General features: G+C 46.8%; 1 protein-coding gene across 1 annotated transcript in view; it reads left to right on the top strand.

Annotated features, from left to right (window-relative positions):
* The first annotated feature begins 4,112 nt into the window (after positions 1-4,112).
* Positions 4,113-23,880, top strand: part of LOC138663647 (oocyte zinc finger protein XlCOF22-like) — a 29,587-nt gene continuing 9,819 nt past the window's right edge. The window contains exons 1-5 of the mRNA XM_069749927.1: positions 4,113-4,238; positions 10,088-10,238; positions 10,366-10,545; positions 10,629-10,752; positions 21,903-22,000. Coding sequence (XP_069606028.1) covers positions 10,161-10,238; positions 10,366-10,545; positions 10,629-10,752; positions 21,903-22,000 — 480 coding nt within the window. The 5' untranslated portion in view covers positions 4,113-4,238; positions 10,088-10,160. The remainder of the gene's footprint in view (positions 4,239-10,087; positions 10,239-10,365; positions 10,546-10,628; positions 10,753-21,902; positions 22,001-23,880) is intronic.

The raw sequence follows: 23,880 nt of genomic DNA, 5'->3' as shown, positions 1-23,880 counted from the left end.
CATACGGATTACATACGGAGGATGCCATGCGCAAAATACGCTGATACACCCTGCCTACGGAGGAGATACGGACCACTATTTTGGGCACTTTTCTGCGTATTACGGCCGTAAATTACGGACTGTATTGTCTTACGCCGAGTGTGACCACGGCCTAAGGGTGGCATGGAAGCCACCACCTGTGAGGTCACTGGAGATTACAGTTTGCGGTTATCTCAGAACCCTCTGAGCTGTCAACTGTCACTTGAGGTGAACTCAAGGAGCACAGTGACCGGCAATATGCATAACCTGGCGGAAACATTGTAGTAGGTTGGATTGCCGGACTGCCCCCTGGGTGACACAGGGGCACTACAGTACGGAAGTCCGACAGTGAACCAGTGGAATCATTACAGTGCATCAGATGGTGAATCACTGTTGGACTACGTTGCCCACTAGAATTTGTTACATACAGCAAGCTAAATCTAAGTGGGCAGAAGGACCTGGTGTTTTAGCTTACTAAGCTTAGCTTACTAAGGCTAGGGTCACATTGCGTTAGGGCAGTCCGTTTAGCGCATAGCGCTATGGACTGCGCTAACGCAATGTCCCAAAAGGGATCGCATTAGCCGATCCCGCTAGCGCAGATCCCCGATCTGCGCTAGCGAGGAACGGACCGCGAACGCTGCAAGCAGTGTTCGCGGTCCGACACTCAAATGACGGCACATCGCTAGCGCACGCCCAATGTGGGCGTGCGCTAGCGATGCGTTCGCCATTACAGGCTATGGCGGCGTTAACGGACTACGTTACACCGCGTTATGCCGCGGTGTAACATAGTCAATTAATCGCGGTCACATAACGCAATGTGACCCTAGCCTAAGTCTGGTATTAAACCACTTCAAGAGACCTGGTCCTTTATCCCACTTGGATTTAGCTTTCTCACAGTGAGCAGGCTAAATTCAAGTTGGAAGAAGGACCTGGTCCTTTAGCCTGCTAGATCTAGTAGATCATCTTTCGTCGCAATGCGTCGGGCCGACGTACCGACGGACGTTGTGAAAGTTTTGCACGACGTGGGCAGCGGATACAGTTTTTCGATGCATCCGCTGCCCATTCTGCAGTCTGGGGAGGAGGGGGCGGAGTTTCAGCCGCACATGCGCGGTCGAAAATGGCGGACGAGATGTACAAAAACACGTTACATTGAACATTTTTTTGTGACGACGGTCCGCCAAAACACGACGGATCCGTAGCACGACGGACGCGACGTGTGGCAATCCATCGCGATCCGTCGCTAATACAAGTTTATGGTTAAAAAAACGCATCCTGCGAGAACATTTGCATGATCCGTTTTTGCCCAAAATGACGGATTGCGACGGATTGCAAGAAAAGGAAGTGAGAAAGAGGCCTTAGCCGAATGGGATTTAGCTTTCTCACAGAGAGCAGGCTAAATTCAAGCTGGCAGAAGGACCTGGTCCTTTAGCCTCCTATAGTATTAAAACACTCACAGGCACCTGGTCCTTTAGCCAACTGGGATTTAGTTTTCTCACAGAGACCAGGATAAATCCAAGTTGAAAGAAGGACCTGGTCCTTTCGTCTGCTAGATCTAGTATTAAAACACTCACAGTGACCTGGTCATTTAGCCAACTGGGATTTAGCTTTCTCACAGAGAGCAGGCTAAATCCAAGTTGGCAGAAGGACCTGGTCCCTTAGCCTGCTAGATTTAGTGTTAAAACACTCACAGGGACCTGGTCCTTTAGCCGACCGGGATTTAGCTTTCTCACAGAGAGCAGGCTAAATTCAAGTTGGCAGAAGGACCTGGTCCTTTAGCATCCTATAGTATTAAAACACTCACAGGGACCTGGTCCTTTAGCCAACTGGGATTTAGCTTTCTCACAGAGAGCAGGCTAAATCCAAGTTGGCAGAAGGACCTGGTCCCTTAGCCTGCTAGATCCAGTGTTAAAACACTCACAGGGACCTGGTCCTTTAGCCGACCGGAATTTAGCTTTCTCACAGAGAGCAGGCTAAATTCAAGTTGGCAGAAGGACCTGGTCCTTTAACCTACTAGATCTAGTATTAAAACACTCACAGGGACCTGGTCCTTTAGCCGACCGGGATTTAGCTTTCTCACAGAGAGCAGGCTAAATTCAAGTTGGCAGAAGGACCTGGTCCTTTAACCTACTAGATCTAGTATTAAAACACTCACAGGGACCTGGTCCTTTAGCCAACTGGGATTTAGCTTTCTCACAGAGAGCAGGCTAAATCCAAGTTGGCAGAAGGACCTGGTCCCTTAGCCTGCTAGATCTAGTGTTAAAACACTCACAGGGACCTGGTCCTTTAGCCGACCGGGATTTAGCTTTCTCACAGAGAGCAGGCTAAATTCAAGTTGGCAGAAGGACCTGGTCCTTTAACCTACTAGATCTAGTATTAAAACACTCACAGGGACCTGGTCCTTTAGCCGACCGGGATTTAGCTTTCTCACAGAGAGCAGGCTAAATTCAAGTTGGCAGAAGGACCTGGTCCTTTAACCTACTAGATCTAGTATTAAAACACTCACAGGGACCTGGTCCTTTAGCCGACCGGGATTTAGCTTTCTCACAGAGAGCAGGCTAAATCCAAGTTGGCAGAAGGACCTGGTCCCTTAGCCTGCTAGATCTAGTGTTAAAACACTCACAGGGACCTGGTCCTTCAGTCTGCTAGATCTAGTATTAAAACACTCACAGGGACCTGGTCCTTTAGCCGACCGGGATTTAGCTTTCTCACAGAGAGCAGGCTAAATCCAAGTCGGCAGAAGGACTTGGTCCATTTGGCCAATAGTTATAGAATTGACCCCTTCACAACGCATGATGTAGTTGCATCATATATCATAAAAATATATTAAAAAAAATATCACTTTTGCTCCATTTAAAAAAAAAAAAATTGGAAATTTGGAATTGACGTGTTCACAAAGGTCTGACCAATCAAAATGTAAAATAATCTGATCAGTAAACGGCACAAAGAGAAAAAAACTCGAAACGCCATAATGACTTTTTTTTGGTTGCCGCAACATTGTAATAAAATAAGAGGTGATCAAAACATGGTATCCGCGCTAAAATGGTATCAATAAGAACGTCCCGCCAAAATAAAAAAAAATCCCAAAGGCGATGTGGATGGAAAAATAAGTTATGGGCAGGAAAAAAAATATTAAAAAAATGAAAATCGCCGGAGAGTTAAATCACTCCTAGGTGCATGCATGGAAAAAAAAATCCGTGGTTGTGTGATCTACAAGTTACGTCATATATCATAAAAATATAAGAAAAAAAAAATATCGCTTTTGCTCCATTAAAAAAAATAAATAAATTGGGAATTGATGTGTTCAGAAAGGTCTGACCAATCAAAATATAAAATAATCTGATTGGTAAACGGCATAACGAGAAGTAAACTCGAAACGCCATAATTACGTTTTTTTTTGTCGCCGCAACATTGCAATAAAATGAAATAAGAGGTGATCAAAACATGGTATCCGCGCCAAAATGGTATCAATAATAACGTCCCGCCAAAATAAAAAAAAATCCCAACGGCGATGTGGATGGAAAAATAAGTTATGGGCAGGAAAAAAAATATTAAAAAACGGAAAATCGCCCGAGGGTTAAAACACTCCTAGGTGCATGCATGGAAATAAAATCTGTGGTCGTGTAATCTACAAAAATGATCACCAGAAAATAAAACGGGACGCGGATGAGATTGGCGCAGAATATTGTACACACTGGGATTAAGGGGAAAATTCTTGCGTATAATCGTCACATATAAATAAATGTGTGATCAGATGTCATATTTAGTCTGCGGCTCAAAAAAAAATCACATCACAGTATTGATATATATATATACAATAAGGGTCCTTCTATCTACTGGGATTTAGCATTCTTATATAGAGCAGGATAAATCCAAGTCACTAAAGGACCTGGTCCCTCTGCAACCGGGAAATAGCGACTGTGTGTGAGAAAGCTAAATCCCAGTGCACAGAGGGACCTGGTCCTTTAGCCGACTGGAATTTAGCTTTCTCTATACTGAGCCGGCTAAATCCAAGTCGGCAGAGGGACCAGGTCATTTAGCCGACTTGGATTTAGCCACAACCTCTGCTCTATGGAGGAAGAAGCTCCGCCCCTTCCGGTCACATGGGCACTACGTCAGCAGAGGTCCCTTAGCCGACTTGGATTTAGCTTCTACCCTCAAGAAATCATCTCCAATCTAGACGCTACCCTAGAATACACCCTGTTCTAGTCACTACTGCTGAGGTAAGTGCTGGAGGCTCCATTATTCTCTATGTGGAGTGCGGCTCTGCGGGTGGAGATCGGTGCTGGAGGCTCCATTATTCTCTATGTGGAGTGCGGCTCTGCAGGTGGAGGTCGGTGCTGGAGGCTCCATTATTCTCTATGTGGAGTGCGGCTCTGCGGGTGGAGGTCGGTGCTGGAGGCTCCATTATTCTCTATGTGGAGTGCGGCTCTGCGGGTGGAGGTCGGTGCTGGAGGCTCCATTATTCTCTATGTGGAGTGCGGCTCTACGGGTGGAGGTCGGTGCTGGAGGCTCCATTATTCTCTATGTGGAGTGCGGCTCTGCAGGTGGAGGTCGGTGCTGGAGGCTCCATTATTCTCTATGTGGAGTGCGGCTCTGCGGGTGGAGATCGGTGCTGGAGGCTCCATTATTCTCTATGTGGAGTGCGGCTCTGCAGGTGGAGGTCGGTGCTGGAGGCTCCATTATTCTCTATGTGGAGTGCGGCTCTGCGGGTGGAGGTCGGTGCTGGAGGCCCCATTATTCTCTATGTGGAGTGCGGCTCTGCGGGTGGAGGTCGGTGCTGGAGGCCCCATTATTCTCTATGTGGAGTGCGGCTCTGCGGGTGGAGGTCGGTGCTGGAGGCCCCATTATTCTCTATGTGGAGTGCGGCTCTGCGGGTGGAGGTCGGTGCTGGAGGTTCCATTATTCTCTATGTGGAGTGCGGCTCTGCGGGTGGAGGTCGGTGCTGGAGGCCCCATTATTCTCTATGTGGAGTGTGGCTCTGCGGGTGGAGGTCGGTGCTGGAGGCTCCATTATTCTCTATGTGGAGTGCGGCTCTGCGGGTGGAGGTCGGTGCTGGAGGCTCCATTATTCTCTATGTGGAGTGCGGCTCTGCGGGTGGAGGTCGGTGCTGGAGGCTCCATTATTCTCTATGTGGAGTGCGGCTCTGCGGGTGGAGGTCGGTGCTGGAGGCCCCATTATTCTCTATGTGGAGTGCGGCTCTGCGGGTGGAGGTCGGTGCTGGAGGCCCCATTATTCTCTATGTGGAGTGCGGCTCTGCGGGTGGAGGTCGGTGCTGGAGGCCCCATTATTCTCTATGTGGAGTGCGGCTCTGCGGGTGGAGGTCGGTGCTGGAGGCCCCATTATTCTCTATGTGGAGTGCGGCTCTGCGGGTGGAGGTCGGTGCTGGAGGCCCCATTATTCTCTATGTGGAGTGTGGCTCTGCGGGTGGAGGTCGGTGCTGGAGGCTCCATTATTCTCTATGTGGAGTGCGGCTCTGCGGGTGGAGGTCGGTGCTGGAGGCTCCATTATTCTCTATGTGGAGTGCGGCTCTGCGGGTGGAGGTCGGTGCTGGAGGCTCCATTATTCTCTATGTGGAGTGCGGCTCTGCGGGTGGAGGTCGGTGCTGGAGGCTTCATTATTCTCTATGTGGACTGCGGCTCTGCGGGTGGAGGTCGGTGCTGGAAGCTCCATTATTCTCTATGTGGACTGCGGCTCTGCGGGTGGAGGTCGGTGCTGGAGGTTCCATTATTCTCTATGTGGAGTGCGGCTCTGCGGGTGGAGGTCGGTGCTGGAAGCTCCATTATTCTCTATGTGGACTGCGGCTCTGCGGGTGGAGGTCGGTGCTGGAGGCTCCATTATTCTCTATGTGGAGTGCGGCTCTGCGGGTGGAGGTCGGTGCTGGAGGCTCCATTATTCTCTATGTGGGGTGCGGCTCTGCGGGTGGAGGTCGGTGCTGGAGGCTCCATTATTCTCTATGTGGAGTGCGGCTCTGCGGGTGGAGGGATGTGCTGGAGGCTCCATTATTCTCTATGTGGGGTGCGGCTCTGCGGGTGGAGGTCGGTGCAGGAGGCTCCATTATTCTCTATGTGGAGTGTGGCTCTGCGGGTGGAGGTCGGTGCTGGAGGCTCCATTATTCTATATGTGGAGTGCGGCTCTGCGGGTGGAGGTTGGTGCTGGTGGCTCCATTATTCTCTATGTGGAGTGCGGCTCTGCGGGTGGAGGTCGGTGCTGGAGGCTCCATTATTCTCTATGTGGAGTGCGGCTCTGCGGGTGGAGGTTGGTGCTGGAGGCTCCATTATTCTCTATGTGGAGTGCGGCTCTGCGGGTGGAGGTCGGTGCTGGAGGCTCCATTATTCTCTATGTGGAGTGCGGCTCTGCGGGTGGAGGTCGGTGCTGGAGGCCCCATTATTCTCTATGTGGAGTGCGGCTCTGCGGGTGGAGGTCGGTGCTGGAGGCCCCATTATTCTCTATGTGGAGTGCGGCTCTGCGGGTGGAGGTCGGTGCTGGAGGCCCCATTATTCTCTATGTGGAGTGCGGCTCTGCGGGTGGAGGTCGGTGCTGGAGGCCCCATTATTCTCTATGTGGAGTGCGGCTCTGCGGGTGGAGGTCGGTGCTGGAGGCCCCATTATTCTCTATGTGGAGTGTGGCTCTGCGGGTGGAGGTCGGTGCTGGAGGCTCCATTATTCTCTATGTGGAGTGCGGCTCTGCGGGTGGAGGTCGGTGCTGGAGGCTCCATTATTCTCTATGTGGAGTGCGGCTCTGCGGGTGGAGGTTGGTGCTGGTGGCTCCATTATTCTCTATGTGGAGTGCGGCTCTGCGGGTGGAGGTCGGTGCTGGAGGCTCCATTATTCTCTATGTGGAGTGCGGCTCTGCGGGTGGAGGTCGGTGCTGGAGGCTCCATTATTCTATATGTGGAGTGCGGCTCTGCGGGTGGAGGTTGGTGCTGGTGGCTCCATTATTCTCTATGTGGAGTGCGGCTCTGCGGGTGGAGGTCGGTGCTGGAGGCCCCATTATTCTCTATGTGGAGTGCGGCTCTGCGGGTGGAGGTCGGTGCTGGAGGCCCCATTATTCTCTATGTGGAGTGTGGCTCTGCGGGTGGAGGTCGGTGCTGGAGGCCCCATTATTCTCTATGTGGAGTGTGGCTCTGCGGGTGGAGGTCGGTGCTGGAGGCTCCATTATTCTCTATGTGGAGTGCGGCTCTGCGGGTGGAGGTCGGTGCTGGAGGCTCCATTATTCTCTATGTGGAGTGCGGCTCTGCGGGTGGAGGTTGGTGCTGGTGGCTCCATTATTCTCTATGTGGAGTGCGGCTCTGCGGGTGGAGGTCGGTGCTGGAGGCTCCATTATTCTCTATGTGGAGTGCGGCTCTGCGGGTGGAGGTCGGTGCTGGAGGCCCCATTATTCTCTATGTGGAGTGCGGCTCTGCGGGTGGAGGTCGGTGCTGGAGGCTCCATTATTCTCTATGTGGAGTGCGGCTCTGCGGGTGGAGGTCGGTGCTGGAGGCTCCATTATTCTCTATGTGGAGTGCGGCTCTGCGGGTGGAGGTCGGTGCTGGAGGCTCCATTATTCTCTATGTGGAGTGCGGCTCTGCGGGTGAAGGTCGGTGCTGGAGGCCCCATTATTCTCTATGTGGAGTGCGGCTCTGCGGGTGAAGGTCGGTGCTGGAGGCCCCATTATTCTCTATGTGGAGTGCAGCTCTGCGGGTGGAGGTCGGTGCTGGAGGCTCCATTATTCTCTATGTGGAGTGCGGCTCTGCGGGTGGAGGTCGGTGCTGGAGGCTCCATTATTCTCTATGTGGAGTGCGGCTCTGCGGGTGGAGGTCAGTGCTGGAGGCTTCATTATTCTCTATGTGGACTGCGGCTCTGCGGGTGGAGGTCGGTGCTGGAAGCTCCATTATTCTCTATGTGGACTGCGGCTCTGCGGGTGGAGGTCGGTGCTGGAGGCTCCATTATTCTCTATGTGGAGTGCGGCTCTGCGGGTGGAGGTCGGTGCTGGAGGCTCCATTATTCTCTATGTGGGGTGCGGCTCTGCGGGTGGAGGTCGGTGCTGGAGGCTCCATTATTCTCTATGTGGAGTGCGGCTCTGCGGGTGGAGGGATGTGCTGGAGGCTCCATTATTCTCTATGTGGGGTGCGGCTCTGCGGGTGGAGGTCGGTGCAGGAGGCTCCATTATTCTCTATGTGGAGTGTGGCTCTGCGGGTGGAGGTCGGTGCTGGAGGCTCCATTATTCTATATGTGGAGTGCGGCTCTGCGGGTGGAGGTTGGTGCTGGTGGCTCCATTATTCTCTATGTGGAGTGCGGCTCTGCGGGTGGAGGTCGGTGCTGGAGGCTCCATTATTCTCTATGTGGAGTGCGGCTCTGCGGGTGGAGGTCGGTGCTGGAGGCTCCATTATTCTCTATGTGGAGGTCGGTGCTGGAGGCTCCATTATTCTCTGTGTGGAGTGCGGCTCTGCGGGTGGAGGTCGGTGCTGGAGGCTCCATTATTCTCTGTGTGGAGTGCGGCTCTGCGGGTGGAGGTCGGTGCTGGAGGCTCCATTATTCTCTATGTGGAGTGCGGCTCTGCGGGTGGAGGTCGGTGCTGGAGGCTCCATTATTCTCTATGTGGAGTGCGGCTCTGCGGGTGGAGGTCGGTGCTGGAGGCTCCATTATTCTCTATGTGGAGTGCGGCTCTGCGGGTGGAGGTCGGTGCTGGAGGCTCCATTATTCTCTATGTGGAGTGCGGCTCTACGGGTGGAGGTCGGTGCTGGAGGCTCCATTATTCTCTATGTGGAGTGCGGCTCTGCGGGTGGAGGTCGGTGCTGGAGGCTCCATTATTCTCTATGTGGAGTGCTGCTCTGCTGGTGGAGGTCGGTGCTGGAGGCTCCATTATTCTCTATGTGGAGTGCTGCTCTGCTGGTGGAGGTCGGTGCTGGAGGCTCCATTATTCTCTATGTGGAGTGCGGCTCTGCGGGTGGAGGTCGGTGCTGGAGGCTCCATTATTCTCTATGTGGAGTGCGGCTCTGCGGGTGGAGGTCGGTGCTGGAGGCTCCATTATTCTCTATGTGGAGTGCGGCTCTGCGGGTGGAGGTCGGTGCTGGAGGCTCCATTATTCTCTATGTGGAGTGCAGCAGGTAAAGACCCCAATATCCACAGGTGTCCCTTCTAATTGGGGGGAAACTATCACCTCTAATAATCCTCAGTTCTAACAAACCCGGAAAAGTGCCCCTTTATGGAGGTGACAGAAAGTCTGTTTAGTCCCTTTAGCTTCATAGCATCAGCTCTAATCCAATGGTGAGAGAGTGATTTATCCTGAAGAGTCACAGATTGTGGGGTGTTTATAAAATGTGATATTTAGGGGGTTTGTGTTATCTCTTTATAAGAATCACAATGGTTTTGTTCCTCTTCGCTGATGGATACAAACAACCCAACTATGAAAGACGGGAACCAAGGAAACATGTATAACTCTTATAGTACGGGGCCTCTACACAGTATTGTATGGAAACCTTCATATAGACGGCCGGTGGTGATGGAGTCAGTGACGGACTCTGGACAAATCTTTTTCTAGCACCGTAGTAGAAGATGAAGATGTCGTCCTCATCATGAAGTAGTTATTTCTCCTGTCACGTGTAATGAATATCTCCTGCAGTATTGCTAATGCCGATTCCAGTGTCGGTAAATGAGATGAGAATTAGCGTTATGGAAGATGAGTCTATGAGAAACGTATTCAGCTGCCGACTCCGAGGAAGAAACTGCTTGTTGTCTGCGGCCTAAAATATATAGGATCTATTAGTAGATGTAAAGAAGAAAACTAAATACTGTAAAATAGTAAAAATACCATTGCTGCTTGGGTCCCCGCTGGTCTCTGTATTTTCTCATCAGTCCTAACGAATTTGTGATTCCTACAGCCAATCAGTTTGTGAAGCATTGAGTATCATAGACAGTGATTGGGAGCGTGGAGGAGATAACTTAGTCAGCAATTCAGCTTATGTTCCAGTCCAAACAAGACTAAGAATACAACATCTACACTTTCTTTCTCCTCATATGTTTTCCTTATTATCTCCAGTAATTGTATTATTACACAGGATTTTATTATGTTAAATCTTCTTCTCATTCAGGTCTCTACAATATCAGAACCTCTCAGTGAAGATCTTCTATATTAAGATAATTTTTCTGAATTACACATCAAAGATGGTTATAGACAGAGACAAGATGGTGGAGAGGATATTAGACCTCACCCTAGAGATCCTCTTCCGGATTACTGGAGAGGTGAGAGATTCTGATGACGTCACATTACATCATTCTTATCTATAGGAATAGCAGATGGACAGAACTGGAGAGGTGAGGACTCTGGAAATGTCTACAGTGAGATTTATTAATGTCTCTCCATAAACAGGATTACACAGTAGTGAAGAAGACCTCTAGTGAGCGCTGTCAGGACCCTGTGTCTGAGGGATGGGGAAGACCCCTGAGCCCAATCACAGGGCCTCCACCTAACCCCTCTGTACATGGGGAAATCAACTACCAGAAGATCCTAGAACTCATCTACAAGATGATTGAGCTGCTGACTGGAGAGGTGACACTGCTGGGAATGCTGGGACATTATACAGTAATGCTATGAAGGGATCGGGGGTATAACGGTATCATTGTATGTATCAGGTTCCTATAAGGAGTCAGGATGTCGCCATCTATTTCACCATGGAGGAGTGGGAATATTTAGAAGGAAACAAAGAGCTCTACAAGGACGTCATGATGGAGGTTCCCCAGCCCCTCACATCACCAGGTAATACACAGAACTAAATAAACATGGCCTATAACGCTGGTCAACACATTTTTTTTTTTCTGGCAAAAGGTTTTAAAACATATTTTAAGTCAATTTTGGCTGCTGATTACGAATATGAACTCCGTTTTTGGCTATCACATCAGGATTTCGAGAGATTTTCAATTTTTGATGAAAATTACTCCTATGTAATGTTTTATGATAAAAAACACATGATTTTTGATACTACATTGTATATTTTTAATCAAGGAATAACAAAGATTACAAAGTCTATGTACAGCAAATCAAATATACTTACAGAATTAAACTACAAAATATAAAAACACATATATATGGCACACAGATGAATGACAAATGGCAGTTATTTGAACTTTCTTTTCTTGGCTGATCTGTGAGGTACAGCTTCTGGGTTGTCTCTCATCAAGCTCCAGCAATAGTCAGCCATCATATGTGAGTCCCACCGGCCTTGATACCGTTCTTCCCAGGGTGGATAAAAATCAATGTTTTTTTTTAAAAAATCAAAAAAATCGGATTTTTTTTTTTATTTAAATCGGATTTTTTTCAATAAACTGCTTTTTGAGGAAAATATTTTACCATCCAAAGGTTCTTCCATCATGAGATAAAGCTGAGTTGTTTAACTCCGAATAAAGGCTGTATATGTGTAACATTCACAATGCCATGCTCTTCCAGAGGTTTCTGTAGGATTAGTGGGCAGTTTCTCTCCTATATTATCACAGACGCTCGCTTTACTTACGCAGTTCTCAAAACTGAATTTGACTCCGCAGAGGTCCCAGCCTCTTCTTCACGGCAAAAATGTTACAACATGAACAGAGTTGAGAAAAAGACCTTAATCCTATTGTTCTACAAACCTATGAATACAGAATCAACCCCTTCAGTGCCAAGTCCAAGAAGTTAGACAATATGTTTCTGCTTGTTTGGAGTGGAATAGATCTGCACAACACAAGAAGAATGTGAATCTAAGTGTAAGGAGGAGGAAGGGCAAGCAGACGAGAAAATGAAAGTGAAACTTTGAGCACAATACTGCAGCATAGCCACAGACAGACAAGTCTGGATCTGTTTGTGTGTACGATCTGAGGTTTATTACATTCTTTCCTTATAATGGCAGCAGGCCGTAAAAGAGACCCAGTTTGGGAATATTTTAATGAAGCTCCTTCGCCTATCGGTAAGGCAGGCATGCGTGCAAAATGCAAACGATGCAACAAAGAGATGCAAGGCCTGGTGGCGCGAATGAGGCAACATCATGAGAAGTGCGGTGATGAAGATGACTCATCTCCATCACCGCACTTCTCATGATGTTGCCTCAGGGTAACACAATTTCTTGGCTCCTATGGAACTTAAGTACTACTTTCGGCTGATATTTCTGGAACTAGTCTGTGTACTACTCTGTCATCAAATATCTGCGTGTAAGGAGGGGAGATAGACAGGGCCTGCAAGTCACTCACCCTACGGGCTGATGTCAACGCTACCAGAAGTACTGTCTTAAGAGTGAGTATTTTTATCGATGATTCCTGCAAAGGTTCAAATGGATCACTAGTCAGAGCCTCTAACACCAGATTCAAATCCCATGGAGGAACCCTGTGAATTATTGCTGGTCTAGACCTACTACAGGATTTTATAAAGCGGGACACCCATCTATTGGAGGCCAGATTACAATTATACAAGCCTCCTAATGCCGACACTTGTACTTTGAGCGTATTAGTTGCCAACCCTAGTTGTAAACCCGCCTGTAAGAACTCTAGAATCGTACCTACAGGAGCCTTGTCCACCAAAGGTTGCCCTGAAAAATCTAGAAACTTTTTCCAAGTTCTACCATATATTCTCGATATTATTGGCTTTATACTTTTCAACAAGGTGGAGACTAACCCTGGTGAAAACCCCTGCCTACTCAATAATGCCCTCTCGAATTCCAGGCTGCAAGATGGAAGCCCTTCACTTAAGAGTTGCATATTGGACCCTGAGTAAGTAGGTCCGGAATTTCTGGCAGAATCCATGGATCGGTTATTGACATTTGTCTCAGGAGGGAGAACCAAGGTCTTTTTGGCCAAAATGGAGCAATCAAAATTACTCTCGCCTGCTCCATTCTGATCTTCCTTACCACTGTCGGAATCATCGCTATCGGTGGAAACACATACGCGAGACTGAATTTCCATTGTATTTGAAGAGCATCCACCGCGAAGGGTTTCTCTCTCGGGTCTAACGAACAGAAACTCTCTACTTTCCTGTTGTTTAGGGTGGCAAATAAATCTATTACAGGTAAGCCCCAAGCCTGCAGTATCTGTTGAAACACCCGGGAATTCAAAGACCACTCTCCTTGTCTCAGTGTCTTGCGACTTAGGTAGTCTGCTTTCGTATTCTCGACTCCCTTTATGTGGAGAGCCGAGAGGGATAGTAGGTGACACTCTGCTAGCTGTAGGAGGACAGACGCCGACTTCATCAGGGAAGGGGATCTCGTCCCCCCTTGGTGGTTGATATACGCAACTATGCGTGATTGTCTGACATGACCCTGGTATGGTGACCTTGAAGGATGGGAAGGAAATGAACTGAGAGAGTCCCTAAATGAGCCCCCCATCCTGTACCGCTTGCGTCTGTGGTGATGATCTGCTCTATCGGAGTTATCCACTGGACCCCCGACGCCAAATGATCTCTTATGGCCCACCATTTTAGGGAATCTGTTACCTCTAATGAAAGGCATAGCTTCCCTTCTAAATGCCCTTTTAACCACTTCTGTGCTGACAGGACCTCCCACTGTAACAGTCTTAGATGGAACTGTGCCCATTTTACTGCGGGTATACAGGACGTCAGAGAACCCAACAAGGACATTGCCTTTCTCAACGTCATTACGGGGTGATGAATTGCTGACTCCACAAGATTTTGAATTTTGACCAGCTTGTTTTCTGGTAGGAGACAAAGCTGACGCCTGGAGTCCAGAACCAAACCCAGAAAGGACTGGACTAGCTCCGGCGTCAACCTCGACTTGGTAAGATTTATTTTCCACCCCAACCGCTCTAGCGTTGACATGACTTTTTCTATTTGTGCCAGGCAATGTGCTGCTGAGTTCCCTATTATAAGGAAGTCGTTCAGATACGGAACTATAACCACGTTCTGAGAGCGGAGGAAGGACATGACTTCTGACATTAGCTTGGTGAATATTCTTGGCCGAAAGGCCGAATGGGAGGGCAGCGTATTGATAGTGCCTGAGACAACCTTGGACATAAACCGCTACTCTTAGGAATTTTTGGTAGTCTTGATGAATTGGGACGTAGTAGTAGGCGTCCTTTAGGTCTATGGCTGCCATGAAGCAACCTGGGAACAAGAGTTTTTTATCGACGTATTCACCGACTCCATTTTGAAGGAGCAGTTTACTACTGACCGATTTAGATTTTTTAGATTGACAATGGTTCTTAGTGACCTGTCCGGTTTTCGTATAAAAAAAAAAGAGGGGAGTAAAAACCTTTTCCCTGCTCTTCCCCCGGGACTTCCACCAGAACCCGTTTTGATACCAGCTCCAGTACCTCTGCCTCCAAGGGGTTTTTCTTTGGGGTGTTAAAACAAAAGTTTGTCGCGGTGGAAAAACAAAATCTATTTTTAGGCCGTGTTTGACCTTCAGAGTCCAATGACTGGGGGAGATGTTTACCCAGGCTGGGAAAAAAAGATTGAAAGCCTTCCCCCCACCTCCGGCCTGGCGTCATTGGGAGGGCTTTTTTGCCGATGTAGAGGGACCTTTAAACATATATCCAGATCCCTTCCTGTCTCTGGAGTCCCAATTCCTTCTATCTCCCGGGGGCGGCCCCTACTAAATTTGCCCCTCCGAAAATAAGGCCTTCTAAAGTCCACAGGAAAGCGAGGAAATCCCTTTTTTCTATCTCCTGCTTTCTCCAAAATGTCTTCTAATTTTTGACCAAAGAGGAAATGGCCGTCACACGGTATAGAACAGTCTATTTTTTGAAGGTAAATCGCCCGGGCACCACTTCAACCAGAGAGCTCGTCTAGCCGTGTTGGATAAACTTGCCGCCCTAGCCGCCAGCCTTACGGAGTCTGCCGAAGAATCTGCTACAAAGGCAGCTGCTCCTTTAGCCAAAGTTGCATTCATTAAAATTTCATCCCTTGGGGCTTTAGACTTCAGTTGCTCCTCTATCTGCTGTAGCCAGACAATAAGGGAGCGTGAGACACCGGTCCCTGCAATTGCTGGTTTTAAGCCCCCTGCGGTGGCTTCCCAGGTGTGCCTTAGGAACCCATCCGCTTTTTTTATCTAAGGGATTCCTTAACACACCAGAGTCTTCTAAGGGAAGGGATAACTTTTTAGACGATCTTGCTACCGCACCATCAATTTTCGGAACTTTATCCCATGTCTCCGAATCTTTCTCCTCAAAGGGGTAACGTCTTTTAGAAGCCGAGGGTAGATTACCCGATTTTTCTGGCTTCCTCCATTCCTTTTCTATAAGGGCCTTTACTCTGGAATTAACTGGAAAGGTGCGCTTTCTCTTCTCCTATAGACCCCCAAACATTATGTCCTCCAGGGACTTGGCCGCTTTCTCATCTTTTAGGCCCATTGAAGCTCTAACAGCTTTTACTAGTTTGTCCGTGTTCTCGGTTAGAAAGCACGGATGGCCTCAAACATCACTATCAGAAGAGGAGCCAGAGGACTTAGAGGAAGAGGAGCAGGGAGATAATGGTTCCTCCTGACATTCCTCGTCAAAAAGAGAAACCTCGGAAACCGAAACTGGTTCTGGGTTTTTACCACCCTTTTTCTTAAGGGCTGCTTTTACAGAGTCTTGTACTTCGGCTCTGATTATTGCTCTAAGACTAGAGGCAAAGTCAGGGGTCTCTTCCTGGATAGTCTTTTGGATGCAATCTACACAAAGACTTTTTCTGCCACTGGACTGCCAACGGAACTCTACAGAGGGCACATTCCTTATTCTTTGTCTTGGAGCTAGCCTTCCTCGACGCCTGCCAAGTAAACAGAAAATGTAGCCCATTACCACCAGGGTGACATTCACGTAGATCACTCACCACCCGCTGACCATAAAGGGTACCAGATTCCGAGGCGGACTAGAAGAACGGTGAACGTTCCCCCTGGAGGCTGAAGAGTCCTGAGACGTCCGACTAGGACGATTGCCGCTCCTTCCACTCGAGCGGCCATCTTTCTTAGCACGCTGGTAAGCTGGTGCATCACCTGATAAGGGCTCTGCTTGCTGCTGTAATGACCGCTGCTGCTGCTGATCCATACAATCCTCCATCTCTGGAATCTGTATGGAGGTGAGCAACGTTCTGTGCAGCCACCCCCTTAATAAAGGGTCTTCCATAGTGCTCCCCGCCTCTTCCGGTAATCATATCGCTCCTCTCCCCCTCCTGCACACCGCCGGGAAGCATATAATGTTACCGGCGTTCATTCCATGGGCGCCGCCATCTTGGATCCGGCGCTCTGACGTCACGCAGGCACGCCCATTCCCAGCGTGCCTTGCGCTGGACGCCAGCCGCATGCCCGGAAGTCACCCAGAGAGGGGGAGAGAGCGGCGTGGCAGCCGCAGAATGGCCCCCAGAGTCCGGACTGCACTGGACCGACGCCCGCACGTGCGCAAGAGCCCGGAGGATCTGCGGACGGCGCTACCATCAACCTGAAGGCCGGCATACAGGCGTCGTGCCTGCGCTTCCAGTGCCGGGACAGGAGTGGGTAAGTGGATCTTCAATCAAGGAGAAATAAAATAAATATACCGCCGTGATTTCAGCACAAGGGTTCCCATCAGGACAGGAAACCCAACTGAAGCGAGGGAGAGGTACCGCCCTTTTATTTCAGTAGGTTTCCTGTCCCGACTGGGCGGATCCCTCTCTCAGGTGTGCTGTCATGGGAGACGGGAAAAACTTTTTTTTCGAAAAGCTGGAGAGGGCTGAAATTTTGTGACATCTCTGCAGTTTTGGTCCAGAATATATTGGCCAAATTTCAATAAAATATCTCCACCCCCTTCCGAGATAAGGGGTCGAGATATTTTTGCATCCATAACAAGTTGTTTTGTAGGATCCTTTTTGTTTTTTCTCACTGTACCAACTAGTGTCATGTTCCAGGAGTTCAATACCTTAGCTAGTTCCATGGTTGTAAAGAAGTTATCGGTGGTGACATTTCTTCCAGAGCGTTTATACGAGCTCACTAGGTCCAATACTGTTCGTTCACCAATGTTTAATTGACGAGGACCATCAGTTGGTTTCCCAGTGTAGAGCTGACCTTGTAATGGGTAGGCGTTTGACGAGTCACAAGCCCAGAAAATCTTTATGCCATATTTAGCTGGTTTTGAAGGTATATACTGGGTAAATTTAGTATGGCCTCTAAATGGAAATAATTGCTCGTCGACGGTGATACAACTATATGGCTTGTAGGCTCTCTCCAGATTTCTGTTCAGCATTGTCCAGATGTCCCATATTGGTGCAGCTTTATCTGTTTGCACACGTTCTGCACGTGTATTTTCGTTGTCAAATCTGATAAATCTGAGTATCATCTTGAAGCGGTCATGAGACATGGCTGCACGTATAATAGGCAGAGCAGCAACATTCCACATTTCCTCCAGATTCTCTTTGTTGTCTCTGTGCACACCAGCATCAATCAGTGTGCCCAAAAATGCATGGAGTTCAGTTTCAGTAAATTGCTTGAATGTTTTTTGTGGTGGCCGTTCAGAAGAATCAGGAAAACGTTGTACCAGTTCGTTGTTGTAAGCATCACAAACTCTCTTGGCCTTTCGATTCGTTTCTCGTAATATGTCACACATCTCGGGAGTCATGATTGACTTGAATATTGCTGTATACAGGTTGCTGATTGCTGCAGGGCCACCTCTTTGTCGTAGGACATTACGAGATTTTGTTTGTGCATTTGGCAGTGGATCACTACACCATTGAGTTTTATCCTTAGCAGTAGAAATGTCACCTGCACTTTGAGGCACAGGCTCATCCTCAACACTTTCGTCTGAGTCGTATTCTTTTCCTGCTCTATGACCATTTCTTGTTCAATGTCTGAATCTTCTTCAGTAACATCCACTTGTGGTACATAGTTTTCATCATCAGATGCAACATATGGTTCTTCCTCATGCTCAGAATCAGATTCTTCTAGCATTCGCATTATTTCGTCAGACGTAAATCTGTAAATATGAAAAAATGAAAAATAAATAATTTTCCGAAATACTACACAATACTACATTGTTGGCTTTTCACAAAATGATACTAACCTGCAAACACGTTTTCTTGGATTATGGCGGAAACTAGATCCAACATCACTATCACTCATGATGACTTGGTAGATGAATTTTGGCTTCGTAATTTAGTTCAGTAACACGTGGCAAGTAGAATGAAACTCTATTCTAAAGTGCAGATAAAAAAGTAAATTATTTCTAGTGATAATTATTTATAAATGTCATTTATGTTACTAAATGGTGGCCCGATTCTAACGCATCGGGTATTCTAGAATATGCATGTCCACGTAGTATATTGCACAACCCACGTAGTATATTGCCCAGCCACGTAGTATATTGCCCAGCCACGTAGTATATTGCCCAGCCACGTAGTATATTGCCCAGCCACGTAGTATATTGCCCAGCCACGTAGTATATTGCCCAGCCACGTAGTATATTGCCCAGCCACGTAGTATATTGCCCAGCCACGTAGTATATTGCCCAGCCACGTAGTATATTGCCCAGCCACGTAGTATATTTGCCCAGACACGTAGTATATTGCCCAGACACGTAGTATATTAGCCCAGACACGTAGTATATTAGCCCAGACACGTAGTATATTAGCCCAGACACGTAGTATATTAGCCCAGACACGTAGTATATTAGCCCAGACACGTAGTATATTAGCCCAGACACGTAGTATACAGCACAGAGCCACGTAGTATATTGCCCAGCTACGTAGTATATTGCCCAGCCAGGTTTGTCACAGGTGAAAAATAAAAAATAAACATATACTCACCTTTCCGAAGGCCCCTTGTAGTCCACGGCAGCTTGCGGTCCCAGGGTTGGTATGAAAGTGCAGGACCTGTGATGACGTCACATGACCATGATGTCATGGCAGGTCTTACTAGCGCAGGGCCTGTGATGACGTCGCGGTCACATGACCATGACGTAATGGCAGGTCCTTCTGCCATACCATCTTTGCCACCGGAAACTGCAGCGGAAGATGGCGGCCGGCGGGAGCAGCTCAGCGGACTACGGAGGGTGAGTATAGCAGGTTTAGTTTTTTTTAAATTATTTTTAACATTACATTTTTTACTATTGATGCCGCATAGGCAGCATCAATAGTAAAAAGTTGGGGACACACAGGGTTAATAGCGGCGGTAACGGAGTGCGTTACCCGCGGCATAATGTGGTCCGTTACCGCCGGCATTAACCCTGTGTTAGCGGTGACCGGAGGGGAGTATGCGGGCGACAGGCACTGACTGCGGGGAGTAAGGAGCGGCCATTTTCTTCCAGACTGTGCCCGTCGCTGATTGGTCGCGGCAGCCATGACAGGCAGCTGGTGAGACCAATCAGCGAATGAATAACCATGACAGACAGAAGGACAGATGGAAGTGACCCTTAGACAATTATATAGTAGATGTAAACCGTATACGGTTTCAGAATTTTCATTCCATCTTAGACTGTTTTTTCGACCAATAGGAAAACTGTAACAGAGCCACCATCTTTATTTTGTGCTGAATATAAGTAAAACATCGTAAAACAATATGTAGATACTAAGTATTATACATTTTTCGTATAAAAATCATACCTATAGTGATAAGTTTCATACAAAATATATGTAAGCCAAGTCCAGGCTCAAAGACAATTTCTGACTGTTCTGTCCCCACATAAGGCGAATGAAGGTATAACTGGCTGTTAGATGCTGTGAGACTTTCCTACCTTCGTATCCAAGAAATTGAAGACTTCACAAGCCTAGAAATGTGTATGCTCACAGCAATGAGATGAACAGCAAACTGGCTACTGAGAGGAGGGAGGCAGGAAGAGAAGTAGAAGCCACTCCCAGTTTGAATCAACTTAATTGACAGCAAGATAAGTGAGCAGTAACAACACTGGCCACTCGATATCAGCATAACATTTGTAGCTGAATGAACTTTAGTTTCTGAAACCAAGTAAAGGAGAAAGTCTTCCCACAGTGGAGGTATATAAGAAGGTTCAATTGTACCTCTGCAGCCTGTTAACGTTGTAAAATTATGCAGCCTGACGAAGGTTAATGTCCTGATGAAAACGCTCCCCTTGTTCCTCGCTCACATCCCCAAGGTTCTCTGGAAAAAAGTCCAAATGGCTGTGTAAATAGTGAATCTTGATACTCATTCTACATCCAAGATTTCACAGACTCATTCGTAGCTCTTCCACAATCTCTTCATAGTTGTCTGCTTTCTTATTCCCTAGAAAATTCTGCACCACATTCAGGGTGGATTTGATTTAAATCTAACTGATTTAAATCACGATTTAAATCACGATTTAAATCACTAGTCAGTAAGGCTTGATTTAAATCAGTGATTTAAATCAAAGTTTCTACCTAACTGAATTTGACTCCGCAGAGGTCCCAGCCTCTTCTTCACGGCAAAAATGTTACAACATGAACAGAGTTGAGAAAAAGACCTTAATCCTATTGTTCTACAAACCTATGAATACAGAATCAACCCCTTCAGTGCCAAGTCCAAGAAGTTAGACAATATGTTTCTGATTGTTTGGAGTGGAATAGATCTGCACAACACAAGAAGAATGTGAATCTAAGTGTGAGGAGGAGGGAAGGGCAAGCAGACGAGAAAATGAAAGTGAAACTTTGAGCACAATACTGCAGCATAGCCACAGACAGACAAGTCTGGATCTATGCTGCAGTATTGTGCTCAAAGTTTCACTTTCATTTTCTTGTCTGCTTGCCCTTCCTCCTCCTCACACTTAGATTCACATTCTTCTTGTGTTGTGCAGATCTATTCCACTCCAAACAATCAGAAACATATTGTCTAACTTCTTGGACTTGGCACTGAAGGGGTTGATTCTGTATTCATAGGTTTGTAGAACAATAGGATTAAGGTCTTTTTCTCAACTCTGTTCATGTTGTAACATTTTTGCCGTGAAGAAGAGGCTGGGACCTCTGCGGAGTCAAATTCAGTTTTGAGAACTGCGTAAGTAAAGCGAGCGTCTGTGATAATATAGGAGAGAAACTGCCCACTAATCCTACAGAAACCTCTGGAAGAGCATGGCATTGTGAATTTTACACATATACAGCCTTTATTCTACTGAGTTAAACAACTCCGCTTTATCTCATGATGGAAGAACCTTTGGATAGTAAAATATTTTCCTCAAAAAGCAGTTTATTGAAAAAAATCCGATTTAAATAAAAAAAATCCGATTTAAATTAAAAAAAATCCGATTTTTTTTTTTTTTATTTTAAAAAAAAAACCATTGATTTTTATCCACCCACATTACAAAATGCATTCCAAGCTCTTCTGTCTCATTCATTGATGTGATAAAATTTGGGTGTCTCATAAGCGTTCGTATTTGAGGTCCTTCAAATATTCCAGCCTTTTTCTTCTCTTCACTAAGACCAGGAAAAGTTGAACATATATAGTTAAAGCATTCTCCACTGTGATTGAGAGCTTTGACGAACTGCGTCATCAATCCAAGTTTTATGTGTAAGGGAGGAAAGACAATGTCCTTCCTATCCACTAGAGGATCATGGATGACATTCTTATCGCCAGATGCCAAACTCTGTCGCTGAGGCCATTCAGTTTTCACCCAATGCTCTGCTGTAGCTCTACTGTGCCAGTAGCACAGAAAACAAGGGGGTTATCATACCAAATGGGAATTATGCATGTTCAAAGAAAACAAAGATATTCTCACATTTATTGGGAGACTAAATGAAAACTAAATTTACCTTAGTGAACCGTATAAACCGGCACTTTTCATACACTACTTATATTTATCATGGAATTCTTGAAAATGGGCTATATACCTGTAGCGTAAAAACGTGATGTGATAGAGAAATTATAAGATCAAATTTGAATTCAGCACCCTCAAATTAGTCTAAAACTGTTCGTAAAGTCCATGCCAGAAACATTTTTTTTTGTAGACCAGTGTAATTATCTGTATGTAAAGAAGGAATTCAGTCCCTGTATGTGTTTCCTCCAGATCTATCCAGTAAGAGGACAACACCAGAGAGATGTCCCCGTCCTCTTCTTCCACAGGACTGTAAACAAGAAGATCCCGATGTTCCTCAGAATCATCAGGTAGATGGAGAGACGGTATTATGAGTTCTCCCTATGATGTGTAGACACCTGTGAAGGTCTTGTGCTCAGTCTAGTTTTATCCACCAGTATTCTATGTTTTATTTTTTATTATTATTTATTTTTATAGCACCGTTAATTCCATGGTGCTGTACATGAGAAGGGATTACATCAAAATACAAATATCACTTACAGTAAACAAACTAACAATGACAGACTGGTAGAGAGGGAAGAGGACCCTGCCCTTGCTGGCTTACATTCTACAGGATTATGGGGAAGAAGACAGTAGGTCAGTGGTTGTAGTAGCTCCGATGGTGTTGAGGTGGCCATGTGGTCATTACAGGCTGCAAGCTTTCTTAAAGAGGTGGGTTTTCAGGTTCCGTTTGAAGGATCCAAATGTGGTGGATAACCGGACATATTGAGGCACAGAATTCCAGTGGATGGGGTATATTCGGGAGAAGTCTTAGAGGCGATTGGGTGAGGAGCAAATAAGCGTGGGGAGAGAAGGCGGTCTTGGGAGGACAGGAGATTATGCGAGGGAAGATATTGAGAGATTAGTTTAGAAATATACGGAGGAGAAAGGTTATGGATGGCTTTGTAGGTCAAGTATAAAATAATAATAAAACACATTGGCACTACGACTTCGAATACACAAGAGCTGCTGGCATTTCAGAAGGACGCTGTGCCTGTTCTGCCAATAAATTAAAATAAGCTGAATAAATAATAAGTAATACCGCGCTACAAGTGCCTGAAAAAATAACTGCTACCCTAATAAACTATTATCATAGATCAACACTACTTTGTGCACACTATCAGTATGTGTGCCGTGCAGTTTGCCCTATGGGTAGTGTAATAACCAATCACTCCTTAAAATACGCCTAAATGTGCTTTGATTTAGATATACAAATATAGATATTGCACATTTCCAGGTTTACATACCTTTTGGATCCCAAAGTGTGATTCTCTATGTTTGAGGGATTAGCAGGCAGGTTCCCCCTTATGGAAAATGAAGTTTGCAGAGGGCGCTTAGTGAGTTGCTGCGGAGCTGTTCCCATTCTAGGTGGTAAAGGTAGTGAACCAGCACTTGCCGGTACTCGCTAAAGGCAGGAGGATGTTATTAATTCGTGTTCGATGTGGTCTAGGGGGTGAGCGTGCACCTTCCGGTGCTAGCGGCTGCAGGCAGAGAGGTGCCGCTACTCCGTGCAGAGCCAGAGACGTACCAGCCGGTGGCATCCCTGGTTACACAGAAAAATGGCTGACACTGACAAGCAGCGTGTGACGTCACTGGCCTATGGAGCCTCACTGAGGTAAAAACTAACCAACACGTTTCAAAGTGTAACACACTCCTTCATCAGGGTTACCGCCCAATATATATAGGCACTCTGCATGCACCCCACTGTGTGTCCTACACTGTCTTTGTATTCGCTCGCAGCTACCTCCCACAAACATTATTGTGTCATCCACCATTCCTTTCATAGGGAATTATTGGCCTTTTAATAAATGCATTTCACCAAGAGATCTCCATTTCAAGTGTACCTTATTTCTAGAATTTATTTATAGAATGGAAACATCTTGAGAAACCTAAAAACTATATCCATATCTTAAAACTATTGTAATATGACCAAAAGGAATGTAAATAACTTAGATAAAATATTCATGTGTGCTGCCTAAAAACTGTAGCTTTATTATAAATATAAATAAAAATCAAATAAGAATATAAAATTGTGTTTAAAATATATGTGGCTAGACTCCACACTCATTGCAGGCCCTAGACTAAGAAGGGGAGGGGGGATGGGGAGTGATTAATCTCTAGTATACTTTATCCATCGTTAGCAACCAACTATTGATAGACCTAAAATGAAGCCTTACTAAAACCTTATGTT

Source organism: Ranitomeya imitator, chromosome 2 (genome assembly GCF_032444005.1).
Source record: "Ranitomeya imitator isolate aRanImi1 chromosome 2, aRanImi1.pri, whole genome shotgun sequence".
In the NCBI taxonomy this organism is placed as follows: domain Eukaryota; kingdom Metazoa; phylum Chordata; class Amphibia; order Anura; family Dendrobatidae; genus Ranitomeya; species Ranitomeya imitator.
This window is presented reverse-complemented; position numbering and strand designations above follow the sequence as displayed.